Source organism: Pleurodeles waltl, chromosome 8, assembly GCF_031143425.1.
Source record: "Pleurodeles waltl isolate 20211129_DDA chromosome 8, aPleWal1.hap1.20221129, whole genome shotgun sequence".
Taxonomy (NCBI): domain Eukaryota; kingdom Metazoa; phylum Chordata; class Amphibia; order Caudata; family Salamandridae; genus Pleurodeles; species Pleurodeles waltl.
This window is the reverse complement of record NC_090447.1, coordinates 872766895-872787198: the sequence shown is the minus strand read 5'-3', so window position 1 is coordinate 872787198 and position 20304 is coordinate 872766895. Positions and strand designations below refer to the sequence as shown.

General features: G+C 44.0%; 1 protein-coding gene across 2 annotated transcripts in view; it reads right to left on the bottom strand.

Annotated features, from left to right (window-relative positions):
* CLCN4 (chloride voltage-gated channel 4) overlaps nucleotides 1-20304 on the bottom strand; it is a 223027-nt gene that overhangs the window by 78810 nt on the left and 123913 nt on the right. For both annotated transcript variants that reach the window (XM_069205155.1, XM_069205156.1), the window contains one exon: nucleotides 8271-8393. In XM_069205155.1, coding sequence (XP_069061256.1) covers nucleotides 8271-8393 — 123 coding nt within the window. The remainder of the gene's footprint in view (nucleotides 1-8270; nucleotides 8394-20304) is intronic.

Genomic DNA, 20304 nt, shown 5'->3' with positions numbered 1-20304 from the left:
TCAATGATCCCACTAGGTGACTTACAATCAGAGAGCTGCCCTGGCATTCCAGCCACCTCCACAAGCAAAATGTCTCCTGGCACAGGGCCCGGGACACACTTTGCTCTATTTATGGCAGTACCACATGGCAGTGATGTTGTCAGTAAGAACCTGTACCAGCCTACTCCTTATGGACTGCAAGAAGACCTTCAACTCAAGGTGAATGGCCCGCAACTCCAACATATTAATATGGAGGCGGTGCTCCACCACAGAGCAGAATCCTTTGATCCCATCTTCTACAGATGATCTCCCCATCATTTGATGCATTTGTCACCACCAGAAGCTCTGGTTGGGGAAGGGAGGTATGTTTATTGTTGGTCAGGCTGCTGTCGAGCAGCACCCACTGCAGATCTTGTGCAGTCTCGTCTTAAACCTGGCTGACATTCAACAGATTTCCTTGTCACTGGGCCCAATGAGACTTCAAATCCCACTGCAGAGCCTCCATATACCATCTGGCGAATTTGTCCTAGTGTTGTTGTGACAGAGAAAAGACCCTGAACTGCACAGTATTCAAGACAGATACTATGAAAGGAAGATTCTGTGAAGGAGTCAGGTATGATCAAGAATCCCAATGATGTCAAATCCCCATCGTATGGATATGGTCTATAAATGGCCTGTGTTCAACAATCAGTCACTGAGGTAGGGGAGAACTGGAATACCCAACGTCCAAAGATGGGCAGTGACCACTGCCAACACTTTTGAAAACACCTAAGGGGGGCTGTTAAGGCCAAAGAGGAACACAGCAAACAAAGTGCTCTTGGCCAACTTTGAACTGACTGCAATGTCTGTGGGAGTACAATATGGGCACATGAATGTTAGCATCCTGCAGGTCCAAGTCTACCATCCAGCCGCCCGGACACATGGCAGACAGAACCTCGCCCCCAGCTGCAAAAGGACTTGGCATTCCTTAAATGTTAAACCTCTGAAGTACCTTTGGAAGTGCCAAAACTGATGGGGAAACTGTCTAGCCTGGGTTGAAAGTTCCAAAGAATACTCAGTCGCCTAGCTTTCCTTGAACTGTTCCAAGGCAGAATCAGCTTTTTAGGAAGAAAGTGGGATACATCAAAAGGCATATCCATAAGGGATTCCCCTACATCTCTAGGTAAAGTCTTTGGACTGCATGTACAGATGGCGATGGAGCACCACACTAGTGCAAACTGCTTGCCCAAAACAATCAATAGAATCCATACCAGCTTAAATCATGTAGTTGTCTGATCTTAGGGCTAGCCTGGCCGAGGAGGATATTCATTTTTCAAACGCCTCAATCCTTTTTGACTCCCTGTCTGTTGGAGGTCCTGGGAAAAGAATTAGGATAAAGCTTACTGGGGAAAGCTCAGACCAACAAACAGAATGCTGTGTAAGAAAATCAGGGACAGCTGGCACCAGCCTGTGGTGCCTGGTCACCTGCCTGTTCATAGGTAGGCAAGAGCAAATCTTAGATCAAGTGCCCATAACAGTGATTGTTAGGGCTTCTTTGAAAGGTGCAGAAAAATAAGTTACCAAATAAGTATTAGTAATAAGCACTTCACATGCTCCTTTAAAGTTATAAACATCACGGTGACCTGATTATTCCCATTTCCACTAGGACTTGCAAGGAATCTTCTTAGCATGCTGCAGCACTGTCTGCTCTTTTTTAATGTCTCCCGACTCCTTTTTACTACAGCCAAAAATGGTTTTAACTGACATAATATACCGATCACTTTGCCTTTTCACTTGCTTTTATAATTTGCTTATTACTTATACTTATTTAGGAAGGTATTCTTCTACTTCTGTGACTTATAAGTGAATTCTATCTATAAGATTTCTGAGACAATGTTTTCTACTATGTTTTAGCTACAAAGAAAATGGGCTTACCTATTGACATCTCCTTTAATTTAGGTTGGTCTTGTAGGCAGACTACACATACTTGTTGGATTTAATAAAACATAGTTTTTAATTTCCAGTTCATTTCAAAGCCTTAATAGTAACATAAAACTGATAAATAGTCTCCATTTTCTCAGGATCAGTGGATTGTTAGGCTTTAAAAAGGCTTGAACTTATATTTTTAACAATAAATTCCCAAAACACACCAAAATATATGTTCTGGGCTTGTGTACTGCATGTGACTCTTTAGAAAGACTCTAGGTGCTCTTTGAATTTCCGTTTTTATTACCTAACTTCCTCTACATGTTTTCAATTTGTCTAGATTTTGCAATATATTCGCTGCAGCCAGCTCTTACACTCTATCACAAATTTCAATTAACTTTAGGGTAGATTTTATTGACCTAGTAACTGCATCTTTATATTCTGACATTTCTTTGGCTCAGTCCACATCAGCAACTAACTTGCCGGATAGTTAGTTTTTCACAGTTTCTGTCCTCTGTTTGCCCTATTTCGATTTCCAGGCTTGCCACTGATTTTCTTTGCCTCTTTGGGGCAACATTCTTTCTGCGATCCTGCCAACAAATTAAATACATGCATCAATGTGGATATTTTCTGGACACTCCACCTAGAAACTCTGCCTGAGATGGGCATGTGAATGGCAACCACTTGTCACAAATGCAACAATTTGGCTCTAGTGGGTGGCTATCCATATTCTTTGGACAGTCTCATTACTCAGTAACTTCTGGAGGCACAATATTGCGTTTTTACTCTTTATCAGAATTTTGCATTACTACTGGAAGTGGGATTTATTTGCTTTCTTTTGTCTGGGGTAAATAAAGACCACAACTGTTGACAAGCGAATAGTGTTCTAAAATCACCCCAGGTACACTATTTACATTGTCATCTGTATTAATATTGTGAAGTAATTCTCTCACTCTTTCCTCCCATTCCTTATCATTCTTCCATTCTATCACTATTTCAGTTATTCTAGTTTTGTAACTCTATATCATAGTTGCAGAATACTTTGTCCAGCTCCCTACCCGATTATCTTACAGTGTAACTTAATTTCCTCACTGTGCTGTCTACTTTCCTGCTGAGTGGTTACTCCTTTCCTAAAAGGCCTCACTGTTAAATGTTAAATGTTCTCTCCTCCCCCTTCTCTTCTTAAAGCTATTAGGGCTCCTCATGCTGGTTATTAGATCCTTCAAAGCCCCTTAAGGGTTAAGGAATTGGGCATGAAAACCAGCCAATAACTCAATTGTTCTTTCTCAATGTACTCAGCACTAAAAGCTTGAAGGGACTGGAATTTCAGGTGCACTCACTTCCACTACCTCTAAATCTGTGGTCCAATATATACCTTCTGTGGCTTCTTCCACCCATTGCAGATTAATGCTCCACCCTTCGTAATTCTATGGAGTTAAAGAGCAGTGCAATAGGTGCTGGGTATGCTGCCCTAGAGTGTGAGAGAATAACAGGCAGAAGGAGGAGTGAGTGGAGCGCTTAGAAGCATGGGGTGAAAGGAAAAGACAAGCACATAAAGGTGTAATAAGGAAACAGAGAGACGTATATGACATCAAAAATAGAGGGATATGTAGGCAAGTCAAAGACTAATAGGTGAGCAAGTGAAGAGGAAGAAATCATAGAGAAAGTCAGAAAGGCAGTGGTGAATGAACATTATCATTTTCTCAATCTGTTGTTATTCTAAGGTTTCTGAAAGGGTTTCTTTGGGTAGTAGTAAAGTCTTATTAGTGCAGACAACCACAATCACTGTGTTACATTTTAAATTCTGACCTTGAATTTCTTCTGGACATTTACTCTTCAATCAATCAATCAATCAATCATAGCATTTGTAAAGCGCACTACTCACCCGGAAGGGTCTCAAGGCGCTAGGGGGAAGGGGTCCGCTATTGCTCGAATAGCCAGGTCTTGAGTTGTCTCCTGAAGGCGAGGTGGTCCTGGGTCAGCCGAAGGTGGATGGGGAGGGCGTTCCATGTTTTGGCTGCCTGGTAGGAGAAGGATCTGCCTCCGGCGGTGGCTCTTCGGATGCGTGGTACGGCGGCGAGGGCGAGACTGGTAGACCGTAGCTGGCGGGTGGGTGTGTAGAAGGTCAGGCGGTCGTTGAGGTACTTGGGGCCCACTTGGGGCCCACTCTTAACATGTAGTGCCTACCAGTAAGGATAATACACAGCTACTACACCTTGCAACCCTCACTCTTTTATGTAAAACATCCTGTACATCGATTTAACATATATGATTTATTGTCTCTTTATAATGTGTGCAAGTGACGTAAAATGCTCTGGCACCCTACATTGAGGTAACTAGAGCTATAAAAGAATTAAATAAAAAAAATTGTCTGTTTTATTTAAATAGTTGTTTGTATAATTACTCATACAGATGATACTTCTGACATTCTCACAGTCCGTACATATCTCCTACATGTAGGGACTGAACAAAGTCAAAAAACCTGTCTCCAAATCCTAGTTTCTCCTAAATTCTTGTGAAGATTTAACAAGCAGTGCACCTTTGTTTCCCTCCATTACATTGGTGTTAGGCTCCAGATAGCTCCAAGCCAGGATGATTCTCGAACATAAGGAGCGCTAATGGCTCTTTAAATCAGGCCTTTGTTTTGGGCCCAGCTGGAAACTGGCCTACAGGTTGCTGCTTCAATACAGCTAAAGCTAAAAATAAATTTGAGAGAATATACAAACCCAAAGCAGAAAACGTGCAGGTGCTGCTGAATGTGTCCCAATTTTGGCAAACTGCATTGGGACAAATTCACCACATTCCACTGGGGTCAGTCAAGATCCCAGATTTGGCTCATTAATAGCTCCTGGATCTGGGATCCGGCTAGATACCCCTCATTTCCTGCACTGTGTCCTCTAATATTGAGGCTGGCTCTATCTTTGAGTGTGAAACTATTTTTTAATTTAAAAAAAGTTCAGAATCGGTGTCCAATCTGTGCTCCATCATGGTCAGCCTGAAATAGTGTCTAGGCCCCTCTTAACCATGAACAGTGACTTCTTTTTGGAGCTTTACTTTTTATTGTTGCTTTTTGCTTTAAAATTTCAAAAAATCAGATTCCAGTTTCTCCTATTGGATTTTAGTCATTATGGTGTAATTTTATTTACGTGTTCTTAATTTTTAGGAATTGGTTGTGGTATTTTTTATTGAGTTTTACTTTTTGACTGTTTTAATGTGGCAAAATGCAAGGCACAATTTCCTAAGTCAAGCCTGTCGGCTATGTGCCATAGTGACTGCACCCAGTTTTATTTTATTAAAACTGTGTGTTGGACCTTACAGGATTTTGGGAATTACTACGTAGGTATAGCTCACATCCTCCCCAACTATTAACCGATTTTCTTACAACTATGAACAAAGAATTGGAACAATATAGAGTAGTTAAATAAACTGCAGTGTGGTTACGGTCAAAAAGAAAAATATCCTGTCAGTGCTCTAAATTTCACAGCTACAAAAAAAATCCTGTCCAACTGAAAAATTCAGGCGCTAACCAGGTACAAACCTACCCAAGTATCATTTAACTGTTCAATATATAATTCATGTGTTATCAATGTTCTTACTTTCCGATAATTGGTGTGCTTATTCTAAGAGGTAAAAACTAGTCCTAAACGAGATTTAGACAACTAGCAACAAGAAATTTGCAATAAGCAATACATCTGCTAGAAAGTCTACTTATAAGAAGAAAAGGAGCAGAGTCATCTCCAAATATGATACACACTATTATATAGAGTACAAGAGAAAGACCAGCACTGCCCTGCGTTGCTTTTCTAAGCCCTGGAGCAGAAGATAGCTACATTACTACATCTGAATAGCTTTTAATTTAGTATTCAAAAGTGCCTTATGCCTTGCAGGATGAGTGTGTCTAGTGTTCTTTCCACAGATATGTGGCATAAGTGCTAACACACTGCTGTTTTGGGTAACGATTAGGGGCCAGATGTAGCAAACGATTGCGACTCGCAAACGGGCCGAATCGCAATTTGCGACAGTGCAAAATCGGAAATGGGATGCAAAAAGCCCATTTCCGACTCGCAAAAAGCGATGGGACCCTTTTGCGAGTCGCATCCGGTGCGACCCCATTTTGCGACCCGCAAATTGCAAGTTGCAATTTGCGAGTCGCAACCCATATGCAATTGCAACTCGCAAATTGCGACTAGTCGCAAAAAGCCCAGTTTGCATGTCCCATTTACCACTAACTCAGAGCAGGTGGTAACCATTACCAAAGTATAAAAGGGGACCCAGAAGGCATCTGGGTTACTCAAGATGGCGGAGATATACCTGATAGCAGTGAGGAGGAGAGTCTACGCAGCCCAGCAGAGGAGGAGGAGGGGCCACAGACAGGAGAAGATATATAGAACCAGGCAGACTCTTGTTCAGCAAACTGAAGAGGAGATCTATGACAAATACCGCCTTAGCAGCGCAGCCATTCTAGAATTAATAGATTTACTGAAACCACAGCTAGAACACAAGACTCTGCGTGGCTGCGCCATCCCTACGCATGTGCAAGTACTATGCGCACTGCACCTCTTGGCCTCAGGGAGCTATCAGGGGGTCATTGCCGTGGCAGGTGGGGTATCCCAAAGTGCAGTGTCAAGGTTCCTCAGGGCATTCCTAGATGCCTTAGTCACGCACATGTCTCACTTCATATACTTACCAAGGAATGAGGCAGAAATTAACAGCACCAAGCTGGACTTTTACCGCATTGCCCACTTTCCTCATGTCATAGGGTGTGTAGATGGGACACACATTCAAATATGCCCCCCTGCTAATCTGGAACACATTTTCCGCAACAGGAAGTGTACCCACTCACTCAACATACAGGTTGTTTGTGATGCCCATTATGTCATCACGGACATCGTAGCTAAGTTTCCTGGCAGTACCCATGACTCATACATTTTTAGGCATAGTGGGATACATCAACGCCTGGAACGTGGGGAATTTGGAGACGGTTACCTCCTAGGTAGAGCCACAGACACTTGCAGACATACACACAGGTCACTGTGCACGACAATCTGGACTTCCTAACCGTGTACTTGTGTGCCCAACAGGTGACAGTGCATATGCTCTCAGGCCTTGGATCATGACTCCGTTTTTAACACCCAGAACTGAATCAGAGAGGCAATACAACAGTGCGCATAAGAGGACCAGGAACCTGATCGAGCGCACCTTCGGACTGCTGAAGGCAAGATTCAGATGCCTCCACAGCAGTGGAGGCGCCCTCCAATACACCCCCATTACCGCTTTCAAAATTGTGGTCGCATGCGCCATCCTCCACAACATAGCCACCCGACGTGGGCTACCTCTCACCCCTGCAGACCCAGATCCTGATGATGAAGAGCAAGAACAACCACATCGCCATCATGGGGATAGGAGTCTAGCTAATCAAGGCAGACTGAGACGGGACCACATTGCAACGCAATATTTTAGACGGTACATGTCAACTCCCACCATACTCACCTATTAACCATTTGTTAAGTGGAACAAAAATAACCGTTTTATTAATGTCATGAAGAAACTATATACAAGTTGAAATTGTCCATGGGCAGGAAAATGCCAACCAGTCATGTGGCACATTAACGCCATGTGCCACATTTATCTGTCCTGGCTGTTATCTATGATCTCCTGCCCCTCCTGCCAGCCTGGCTGGTCCCTGCTGCGTCCATGGTGCTGTGCCTACCACTCCTCAGCACCCTACTGTCAGTGGCAGAGACACTGCTCACTGTTGAGCCCTCCTCCCAGGTGTATTTGTTAACTTCCTGGCTGTGATGTCATCATCATGTGCCAGGAAGTGTTTCCAGAGTGTTCTGGTATGCTTTCTGGAGTGTTCTGCTGCACCTGCAAGCAATTTTGAAGGTAATCGCAATTTGCGACACCCACTCGCTAATTGCAAGTTCGTTTTTTGCACACTCGCAAACAGCGACCTCGCAAACCGCGGACTCGCACACAGCGTTGCGAGTCCGGCTGCGAGTCGCAAAATCGGATCGCTTTTTTTTCTGACATTCCAATTTGCGACTCGCATTTTGCGAGTCGCATCAACTCGCAAAATGCGAGTCGCAATTTTTATTTTTGCTACATCTGGCCCTTAGTCCCTGCCATGTGTTTCGATGAACAGTGGTCAGAAAATAAGCATTGTGGGTGGCACCAAATTACGTTTTCCCATTTTTCCGAGAAATGTATGTAAAAATGGATGCAGTTTTTGAGAAACAGCCTTCAGATATTGTGACGGGTCCTGACGAGAATTCCACTGTGATAAATTAAGGTGGTAAACCTGCTCCTTTTAATTCACGGAAACATACATGGGATATAAGAGAGGCGCCAATATATATGTGGAATGTAAAACAAACACTCCTCACCTCAGGTATTCCAGATCCACAGGCGTAAGGAGCAAACACTCTGACCAGAGAGACCGCCAAGAATGCGAATGAGAGTGCCCAGAGAATGTAGAGGAAATAGTTCAGAATATAGGCACTGGCACCCTGAATAAACAAACAAATAAATATAATTAGATGCATCGTACCATATTGTTTTAGTGCACGTGGACAAACGACGTATCCCTCTCCCAAAGCAAAACTCAGTCATATTTCTTGACATTTACAATGCAATCTCACTGAGCCGCTAACAGTAAAACACGATCAACTTTACTCTTCCATGTCTTGCATCTTTCTTGGTTGCCCATTTTAATACATCATCATGGTAACTTAGATCTGATATATTTGCTTTAAGTTTATTTTTCCCATGAGCACTTTTAAAGCACCTCCAACTATTCTGCAGGGACCAGCAGCAAGCACATGACACTGTATTTATTTGTATTTCGTTGAATTAATAGCAAGCGTTTGTCCAACCATTACAGAGCAAGACACATTGGTTCAGCTTAAAAAAGAAAACTAAACTTGGAAAAGAAAAAGTAAGGGCCACACGAAGGGCAGAGGTCATTTTACAAAGCTGCACAAGGAAGAAAGAGTTTGAGCTGAGTGTGCATGAAGAACATTGTTATCAGTCTGGGATGCAGGTGGAAAAGAATGGAAACGGGATAGCACACAAGGAGGATGGGGAGAAGTCATCAGAAACAAGAGCACATTTTTCGTAGAGGGGCGTGAATTCTTAGCAGAGTTAGACAAGTACCAGCCAGTGGTGGTGGCCAAGATGATGTTTATAAAGAGAAGGTTCTAACGAGAAAGTTAATATGGCATATGCACACGCTGCCAGCTGTAGCAATGTCTTTTTTGTCTTAGATTTGAAAAAAAGACACTTACAATTATCGTAAAGGAATTAAAAAATAAGACTAGGGAAAGGAGAGCGATTGTGGAAATGTTAGAGGACAAATATGACGAGCAGGAGGAAGCTTATAACAAGCATTTACAAAGCACATCGAAACACAGACAAGCAAGGCAGAAAAAAGCTTAAAAAGAGGCAAATTATAGAGGCCAACTGTAGAGGTGAATAAAGATGGGAGATGATAGATACTATAAACAGAAGGAGAAAATGAAGAGAAGAACAGTGGGCAAAAAATGGTGAAACATAATACAAATTTAAAAAAAAGACGGGGTGAGAGTAATAAAAGAGCACATTTCCCCTAGGGTACAGTTGGCAAAGACAGGTCCATGTAACAGAAGAGACACGTGCGGAAAAAGAGAGGAATCAAGCATGTCATCAAGAGTAGGGCCAGAAGAGAAGAACGGAGCAGGATATGAGCAAGAGAAGGGCACACGTGGGTAGGAGCAGGGAAGAGAATATCTCTAATTTAATGAAACTAGGTGAAGGGAGTGTCAAGACGGGGACATGAAGGGATAAAAAGAAAGTACGCAGTATAAACCGTCCGCAGAATAGGGACTTGGGATGCTAAAGGAAGAAATAATAGAAAATTGACAGAAGGAATTTGAGAACAGTGCGGAACCGAGGGCATAATCCTTAGGGAAAGGGTACCAAATGAAGAGGGAAGTGTGGTGAGGTAATACTAAAGTGTGAGACAGGATAAGTACAGAAGAGTGGGTCTCCTGTAGACATATGATGTGTGGTCTAAGCGAAAAAAGTTCTTCTCTTATTAGCTTACATTTATGAGGCACCTTCATATCATTAACATTTCAAGAGAGGATATGCAAGTGCCGGTCATGACTTCCATCACAGTTAGCCATTAGCATGAACAATCCGAGAGATGCCACACCCTGCACTGATACTGAAAAACTTCCTATCATACCCCAAAACTGCCAGTCAAGACTCCTTGCGTCCACATTTTACTCTTATTTCAAAACAAACACCTCCACCCCATCACGCCTAGTGTTGAACAATTCAACCATGCTAAAAACATGACCCAACCCATCCCCCAATAACCAGCCACCAACCCTTCCCCAGCGAAATCCCCACCCCTAAACATAGGCCCTAAAAGCGGGCCATTCCCTCATTCACCAACACAGTAGAGCTATTACTTAGGTGACCACATAGACCGGGGTCCTCTCAAGATGCCCTGATAACAAAGAAAAAAAGGGAAAAAATAGAGGTGCGAAGAGACCAAACGACCAATAAAGAAAGTAAGACCAAAAAAGGTGAGAGCCGAGAAAGAGATCCCTCCCTGAATTATAATGAAAAGAAGGAGACATTGATAAATCACTTAACGTCCTAGAAACTACCGGGAGCCTTGAAGAAAGAGACAAGAGGCCTAAGGGTGAGCCATGGGGCCCTTACCCATTTAAGAAAAGGACAGTGGGGACAGCACATCATTTAGTTGGCTGCCACTTGTGTAGCAGCGGAGACCTTATCAGCATCAAAACAAAAGTACAAGTGACCCTCAACTTAATCCACAATGTAGCATGTTCCATGAGAGAAACCGAAGCCCAATATTTTGTAAGGCTGGGATGTGTTGAATGCTACCAAATCCAAGAGGAGCTCGCCTCCGATACATAAGACTTGTCGAACCACCTCAATTTTAGCTTGATTGCCTTTCAGTCACGAATCACATTTAAATGGTTCAAAATCAGTAGTGGCAAGACTGAATTTATCCACTTGAACATGGAAAAAAGCAATTATAGCCGTTTGTATGGTGATCATCTCTTAGTCCACGTTCCTCTCACTCCCAAATGCCAAAAAACTATGTTACCTGCTTTACTCAGATTTACCCATAGCTCCATAGGTCAATGGAGTTATCGTCTAAATACTTTTACCACCAATGCATCTTAAAAGTAAGCCCTACTTTATTTGGTCTGGCAGAGAGTGTTCCTTAAGAGAAGTCGACAGAAGCAGAATGTGTCTTGGTCTCATAATAACCCCAGACCTGTCATCTCTGCACTTGCCAGCTTGGAGTTGCTAAAAAACTGACAGGCTATTTAAAGTGCTGCACTACCATAATGCCAAATATTGCTTTTTCCCCTGCTCTTCATCCACTGACAACCTATATAACAATCCTCCCTCCACAACACTGGTTTGCAACCTGCTTTTAGGACGATTACCAAGATTTGTCACTCCAGCCCATTTCTTCACAGCTATAACAAAAAGACCTTTGTCCAGCTCTACCTCACAACACCATGAAACCACCACAATGCTCAATGTGATGTTTTATACATTTCTTAAAGAAATAAACATAACATGACAAAGGAGACTCTGATGATATATTTTGGGGAAGACAGCAACTTTCATTCATATAAATGGGATTTTAGAACCAGTACACCTAGTGAAGATCTAGGATGTCACTACGCCAGAGCCCTAGCGATCAATCAAACCTCACAGTCGATAGCACCCATGCCTAAGAAGCAAGTGTGAGTCTCCTCCTTTCGATAGCACCTATGCCTAAGAAGCAAGTGTGAGTCTCCTCCTTTCATTAGCAGATTCAACTGTCCCTTTTGTCTCCCGTTTTTATCTCTCTCTTCCAAATGTTCTCTACTGTTCTGTTATGACTAACCTAGGAATGTCTAGGGAAGTACCCTCTCTGGCATTCCCAATGGCTGCGGTTTAAACAAGCCAGTAACTGTTCAGGAACACAGCACACCATGGACATAATTTAGGGGTCGCCAGGGGTCGCAAATGCAAACCCTTGGCTTGCCCCCTGCAACCCCTAGCACTGCACTTGCGACCCCTGGACTCAGGCAGCCCAGGTACAGAATACGTTTTTTGCAGGAACATAAAAGCAGCTTTGGAATTCCAGCAGCAGTTGCTGCACATTTCTCTTGCTGGGGACAGCTGAAACTCACTACTGTTTCAATTTGTTTCATCAGCTTAAGTCCCAAAGCTCCACCAGGCAGCAAGATACTTTACCTGCAAGCGCCGGACTGAACCGGGCAGCACTGAAAGAAGTTATCAAGGCTACTCAGTGCTAGTCATCCTGTGCTGCTGGGCACTAGCTATTCATTAGGACCTTGAGACAGTGCCGTCAATAAATAGCCTTGAAAACAGTCTCAGTATGTGCTTTCATTTTTTCATTTATAATAGCAGCTAGGTTTTGATATTCCTAAAATGTGACAAGTTCATGCTTTTAATGTGTTTAGGTGTGTCATGTAATTGCCTTGTGTATGACACTGAGAATGCCATTTTACTGCAGGTAAAACTAAGCAGTGATACATTGGTAATGTGTTAAAGTGCACAAATCAGTCCCTGCCCCTTCCCACCCTTTTATGCAATTTGAAACACCATGTTGCTTTCTGGGCCTTGTAGTTTTTCTTTTCACATGAGTTGTAGGTTTAGAAACCCTGGACTTGCTGAAAATGTGTCACATTCAGCATACATAACATATTGTTACTAATCTGTAAGGCCAAGCAGTAATGGCAATGAATCCCAGGGGAGTCTGTGCAGTGTTGCATCATCTTCTTACAAGCAATTGTAATAATGTGCGTGATGGCATTACTTACAAACAATAACAAACAATTCCAAGTTTGGTGGAGTTTCTGTGAATTTAATCCTAAACAGAACAACAGGTAAGGTGTACAAAGCATTTTGCAATTGCAAAGCCTGCGATTTACATATTCACATGGTCTCCGACTGCAAAATGGCCTTTTGTTTTGTAGTAAACCCATTCTGTGATTCAAGTGGCTACCAAATTGCAAAATGGGTTTAGAATTACATAACAAATCGGGTTTTTAGAAGGGGTGTGTTCAGGGCGTCCCTTCGAAATTGCAATTTGTAAAGCAATGTGGCTATGTTTTGTGACCTAAATCTTGTTGCAAAACATTGAAAAGCTACCGATGTCTGAGTTGGGGCAGTGGCACATTTGCAAAAGGGAACAGATCCCTTTTGGGATGCTAAAATTTTTTTAGTGGGGCTATGACAGTGTTTGCATGGGACCGCTTCCTAGTCTCAAACTCTTCGAAAAAAGATTTTTTTTTAAACATAGCCATGTTTCCTTTACGTAAAACAGACTGCACTTAAAAAAATATTTAAAATCATGGTGGTTTGCTGACCCCAGCAGGCCATTATCCCTGTGACAGATGCAAATTGCAGTGAGTCACTGTTTGCTATTTTCAACCTTCTTTATGAATAGTAATGAGTTAGGTCAGATTGCGACTCACTCCGAATGGGAATTTTGCAAACTGACCTGTTAGCACATAAGTGGGTTCTCAAATTCCATTCCATTCACAAAAAGTTGGTGCGTAATTTGCAACCACTTTTTGTGAAGTGAATTTACATACATCTGCCCATTGACTTTTATGTTTCCATAGGGAAAGTGCATTAAACTTTAAAGTGCTTTAGAGGGCTGTTAATATTGTCTAATTCTTAACGCAGTGTAGATGTTGACATAACCAGTTAGCAGACCAGGCTGCAGGCATTGATATGATTAGTAATTTATAAGTGGTGTAAAAGGAGCTATTTCTCTGGGATGGAGGATATGTGGTAAGCAACAGTCTAGTGGTGTTGCTTCACTGGTGCACTCAGATAGTGTGGCAATCACTATCAAAGGTTTGGTGGCACGCCTTGCTATCTTTGCTGGTTCATATTGCTGGATCACTGTAGGTGAGTGGACCAACAGACACCTCAGGGTGAAAGGAGCCTACTTGTCAGGGTGAAGAGTCAGGCACTGAGAATACTCTGTCAGTATTGTGAATCATAGTCACGTGGAGTTATTTCCGTGGCTTTCCAGTTATTGTCAGGCTAGACTGCCTTATGAAGTCTGTGAGTGCCCGAACAGCAAATAGCATGTGCTGGAGGGCAACAGACCTCTACTTATGGGGCAAGGCCAATAGTGACAGTTATGTTGATTTTTCTAGCTCACTATTCACCTGAGAGGGTATCCAGGCGCTTGGACAGGTGTGTGGTCCCCAAGATGCTTATACAAAGAGCAAGGTCCTCAGCTTCATGCAGATCTCAAGAAGTGAGAAGGAGGCTCTTGTGTGATGAGGGATGCTGTTCCATGTCTTTGGTGGGATGTTGGAGAATATATGAATGCGGGGAGTGTGTGTGAGTGACAGTGAGGCAGAGCATAGGTGTCTAGTGGGTTACTAAAAGTGTATGCGGTTGTTTGTGTATTCTGGTCCCATGTTGTGTAGGGCTTTGTATGTGTGCGTGAGAAGTTTGAATTGGCTGTGCTTGTGAATGGGGAGCCAGTAAAGCTTTGTGAGGTGTGGTGTGATGAGGGTGTGGCATGGCATGGGAGATTGAGTATGAGTCTTGCTGTGGTGTTCTGGATAGTCTGGAGTCTGTGTACAAGTGGTTTGGAGATTATGGCGTGAAGAGTGTTCTTGACGTCCAGGCTGCTGGTGATGAGTGCTTGCGAGATGGTCCGTCTGGTGTTCCGAGACAACCATTTGAAGATCTTTTACAGCATGCGTAGGATGTAGAAGCAGGAAGTGCACACTGCATTGACTTGAGCCATCATGTTGAGCTTGTTGTATAACATGATCCTTAGATTTCTTGCAGGGTTTGTGGGTGTTGGTCCTAGCTCCAACCGACATCAGGTGGAGTCCCATGGGGAGGTCTTATTGCCAAAGACCAGTACTTATGTCTTGTCAGAACTGTGCTTCAGACAGTTGGTTCACATCAAGTCTGCTACCCTCGTCTTGATTTGCCTGAAGTTGGTTCAGGAGGTTGTTATCTTGTCTGTCAGGGAGAGTTTGGTGTCAAAGGCAAGGTGCTGACGGTGATTTCTTGTGATCAGATGATTTTGGCAGGCGGTGTCATGTATTTATTGAAAAGGGTGGGGCTGAGGAATGATCCATGTGGGACTCCACATATCAGTGTCCTGGTCTCTGATTTGAAGGGTGGCAATCACACCCTTTGGGTTCTTCCTGTGTGGAAGGAGTAGATCGATTTGAGAGCAGATCCTTGTATGCAAATCATGTGGTGTCTTCTGATGTGGATGTTGTGGGAGACAGTGCTGGAGGTCACGGAGGGGCCAAGCAAGATGAAGGCCACAGTTTCTTCATGGTCCAGGATGATTTGAATGTCATCGGTCACTGTGATGAGTGCTGCTTTGGTGCTGTGTTTTTTTCTGAATCCTGATTGAGTGTCGTCGAGAAGATAGTGAAGTTCAAGGTGGGTTGTGGCTATCAGTTGCTAGTCAATCGGAGGTCCCGCCTGCCCACACAGTACCTTTTGTTACTTTGTAGGGCCTTTATGTATGGTTGTCTGGCAGTGCATTTCCCAACTCACTCCACTGGCCATACGTCTCAGAAAGCGGACAATCTCCTTGGTAATAAGACAGACACTCAACTCTTCCACAGTTTTTCCTATCATGATTGTCCCGTTCCTTGGTGGTTGCTAAAAAGCACCACACTTGTTGGAATGGTTCATATTGAAATAAATATCACTTTTCCATTGCCAGAAGGAGGATATAAGACTGCACAGCTGCTGTCCAATTAGAAGAGTCAACCATCACACTAAACAAACTGAATCCTGTCATAAATACAACATGATGTAAGGTTTGAGTCAGAGTACTCATGATGTATCGCTACTCATTGTATAATGAAGCGTGGCACCGCCGCTAAGCGGGGATACAGAAATACATGTAAAACACTCTGCTTTGTTTACTCAGCTGTAACTGCATGATACTCTTCAGTCCTTGTGATGATGTAGGCATATTAGGCCAAACCAAGATGTATTGCACTTGGCAGGGTGGCTTTACACCAGCTTGTGTTTATGTCGCTCCTTCAGCGCCACAATAGCTGCCAAGTTTTCACTGTGATTGTGTGACATTTTCATGTTTCCCCTCTACCTGAGTGTGATGTCACAACATCTTACATTTACATTTAGCAACACTTTATCAACACAGGTGCTAAAAAGTATGAAGAGGAACATTACATTCATGTGTGGCAGTAATTGGACAGTGGGGGCTTCAATTGGACAGCATAGCATGGGTCTTTGGCAAATGATGGATGACCATGGGTGTCTGCTGGCTACATCCCTGACATGGTCACAGCCGTTTTGGTAAATATTTAATAAGTAGCATAGAATTGTATCTCCTCTAACATCTTTTTTATTTTATTAATCCTGAACATAATGTTCAATGTTGCACTTGGATTTTTTTATTCTGATGATGTACCTTCTTGTGATGTCATGAGAGGCAAAGGACATTTGACATAATCATGCCACCAGCAGTAAGGTTATGTGATGTCACTTCCTGTGATGTAATCAGAGGTCAAAGGGCATGTGATGTCACTTCCTCTACCCCAGGCATTTTGGTGAATCAACATCCATGCAGCACACATGTGTGGACTACTATCAACACATGCACATGTGCAGCAAGGATAGCGCTTGTGACCCAATTTCAATTGGTACTTGCAACAGTGGTATGACTAAGGTGAGCTTAGAGAAACAACCAAGTAATGATTATCTGCTCGATTATACCCCCTGCTGTGAAAGACACAATAAAGTCCTGATCCTCTCCCCCAAGAAGGTCTCAGAACTGACAAACATTGAATTGGAAGTCAAATGCTCAATAGGTGTTCATTCCCCCCCGAACCTTTACATGAGGTTGACCACTGTGGAGACGGCCAATCTCTTTCTAAACCACTAAAATTGAGTGGTTTTTATAAGACATTCTCTCTCTAGGCTCACTAGGAGTTTGTCTTTTTCTTTTCTTTCCTGGTCAGATACAGGTGACACAGCTGGGCCCACACAGTGATGTCTTTTCGGTGACAACAGAAAAATGGTACATGTAGGAAACAGTAGACCTGCCACAGAGTGAAACTGAAAAACAAACTCTGCATATCAGATGGATTGGATGGGAAAAGAGACCACAAACCAGACCAAGGGCAGATGAGAAAGAAAGACTTTGCCTAAAGGTAAAATATGAACAAAGACAAAAAATATGACTGGGTTGAAGTTCAATGGTGTGCTCCCAAGTGGACAGGTTGCTACAATAGCACCACAAAATCACACACCCTCCTTCCGCAGTGAAACTCTAAGTCTCCCTCCTCCCAAACTGATGTGCTTTCAGAAAAGGTACATTTTTCCACTGTGGTTTCTAGACATAGAAAGTTTCTTCTGGAGTAGGCCTGCTGATAACAAACAAGAAAATAAATTGACATTAAAGTTTGGTGCCAAGAGATAAAGAAAGGAAGAAACGTCTGTAATGAGTATGGCTGATGGACTTTCACAAAAGTCTAACAGTGCCTGGCTATTTCAAGCGTTGCTGCACATTACTTCACTTAACCATCAGCAGTTAGTATTTAGGAAATGCCCCTAACTTTATAAATAGCGAAACAAATATTCTGATGTCTGGTTTAGTTTGTGCAAGCCAAACGCATTATCACAGTAGAGAAGACATGAGTACCAAAAACATGTTTGCTTCTCTCTTCCATCATGCTTGAGACTAAGACGTTTGAACACTGACACATAATTTTCACATCCCTGTCTTTAATACTAATTATGTTGTTAAAATGGCCTTAAATAGCATGCACTGAATGCCATGGCTTTGTCCTTACGGCACAATGATATCACTTTTGACACCCTTTAAGAATAAAAATGTTTGTCACCAGGTCCGGCTCACTTCCCTAATGAGGAGAGGGATGGGGGTGGGAAGGTGGCGTGTGGGAGCAGGTCTTAAAATTAATGAAACAAAAAATAAATTTTAAAAAACTTACCTGCTCCACATGCGCCGCTCCTCTGTCTCCTCCCTTAGGCACAGGCTCCCAGCCTGCCCTGCGGCCCGTGTCAGGATTGGCTGGGAGCGCCCTGGCTGGGCGCTCCCAGGCAGACTGGGAGCCTGTGCAGGCTCTCTACAGCCCAGCAACTGTGTTGCTGGGCTGGAAAGAGCCTACAGCGCATGTGTGTTTGGCCGGCCCGAGACGGCCGGCCAAACACACATGCACTCTGAAGGGGGTGCACAGTGCACTCCCCTTGGGGCTCGTCACCTCGTGGCTCCGCACCTTCCACCACGAAAGGTGAGTTAGAGCTATTGGCATTATAAATTGGGCTTTTCCTGTCACATAAATTGGTCAACCATGCCTCATAATTTGGTCTTTTCCTGCCACATAGGCCAACTGGCCCTGCATAACTAAAGCACTTTAATTTACCTTCTTCCTCTATCTGCAGCCAAAAATGAAAATGTTGCTATTTAGCATCCTAGTTTAAATCTGCCATGCTAATTCTAATAGAATACGTCTTTCACCACCCCACCATCAGAGTTGCTGGCTGGCTAATACAAAGACACAAAACAGCCATGAAGGAGTAACCAGAGAAATAAACTAGAGGGGTCACCCAACCATATGAACAGTCATAGTGTAATAAGGATGATAAGTTGGCCTGAATCATAGTCATACTTGCAATAAGGAGAGATTAATAAACCATACATGACTATCATACAAATTCAATAAAATACTTTATCAGAAAGACACTTTTGGCATTAGACTGCAAAGCTAAGAACAGCCCCTAGAGAACACCACAATGAAAATAGCATTTGTAAGAAACATAGGTGGTCATTACAACCCTGGCGGACGGTGTTAAAACGGCGGTAAGACCGCAAACAGGCCGGCGGTAAACAAATTGGAATTACGACTGTGGCGGAAACCGCCAACAAAGACAGCCACTTTAACACTCCGACCGCCACGGCGGTACAAACAAACAGCATGGCGGTCACCACCAACCGACAGGCGGAGGACAAAGTACCGCCCACAGTATCACAACCTACCAATCTGCCACCTTTTCCGGGGCGGATTCACTGCGGACAAAAACATGGCGGAAACAGGACCTCGAAGGGAAATGCTCACCTCTACACACCCCACGAGGAATCTGGACACCATGGAACCAGAGCTGAAGATCCTTCCAGCCCTTATCTTTTTGCTCCTCTACCAGGAGCACGAACCCTGGCGGCGAAGACCACGGTGAGTACTGCACCTACGACACAGGGGAGGGGGGAGTGAAAAAACAGGGGCACCTCAGCCGGTTGAATGCACAACGCCAAATCCACGAGGGGGCCACATGCCCACTGTTCAATCCTGGGGAGTGCAAAGTCACAGTCTCTCAAGTCTCTACAGTGGGTGGTTTGCCCACTGTTCAGTCCTGGGGAGTGCAAAGCCACAGTCTCACAAGTCTCTACAGTGGGTGGTTTGCCCACTCTTCAATCCTGGGGAGTGCAAAGCCACAGTCTCACAAGTCTCTACAGTTGGTGGTTTGCCCACTGTTCAATCCTGGGGAGTGCAAAGCCACAGTCTCTCAAGTCTCTACAGTGGGTGGGTTGCCCACTGTTCAATCCTGGGGAGTGCAAAGCCACAGTCTCTCAAGTCTCTACAGTGGGTGGTTTGCCCACTGTTCAATCCTGCGGAGTGCAAAGCCACAGTCTCACAAGTCTCCACAGTGGGTGGTTTGCCCACTCTTCAATCCTGGGGAGTGCAAAGCCACAGTCTCTCAAGTCTCTACAGTGGGTGGTTTGCCCACTGTTCAGTCCTGGGGAGTGCAAAGCCACAGTCCCACAAGTCTCTACAGTGGGTGGTTTGCCCACTCTTCAATCCTGGGGAGTGCAAAGCCACAGTCTCACAAGTCTCTACAGTGGGTGGTTTGCCCACTGTTCAATCCTGGGGAGTGCAAAGCCACAGTCTCTCAAGTCTCTACAGTGGGTGGGTTGCCCACTGCTGCATCCTTGGGAGTGCAAAGCCACAGTCTCTCAAGTGGATGACAGTCTCCACTGGTTCTGGAGGGGGCCTTGTACCCAGAGTGCTTCATCCTGCCAAGGACAGAGGTAGTGGATGGATCGCTCCACTGGTTATGGAGGGGGCATGGTGCCCAGAGTGTTTCATCCTGCCAAGGACTGAGGTAGTGGATGGATCTCTACACTGGTTCTGGAGGGGGCTTGGTGCCCAGAGTGCTTCATCCTGCCAAGGACTGAGGTAGTGGATGGATCTCTCCACTGGTTCTGGAGGGGGCATGGTGCCCAGAGTGCTTCATCCTGCCAAGGACTGAGGTAGTGGATGGATCTCTCCACTGGTTCTGGAGAGGGCTTTGTGCCCAGAGTGCATCATCCTGCCAAGGACTGCC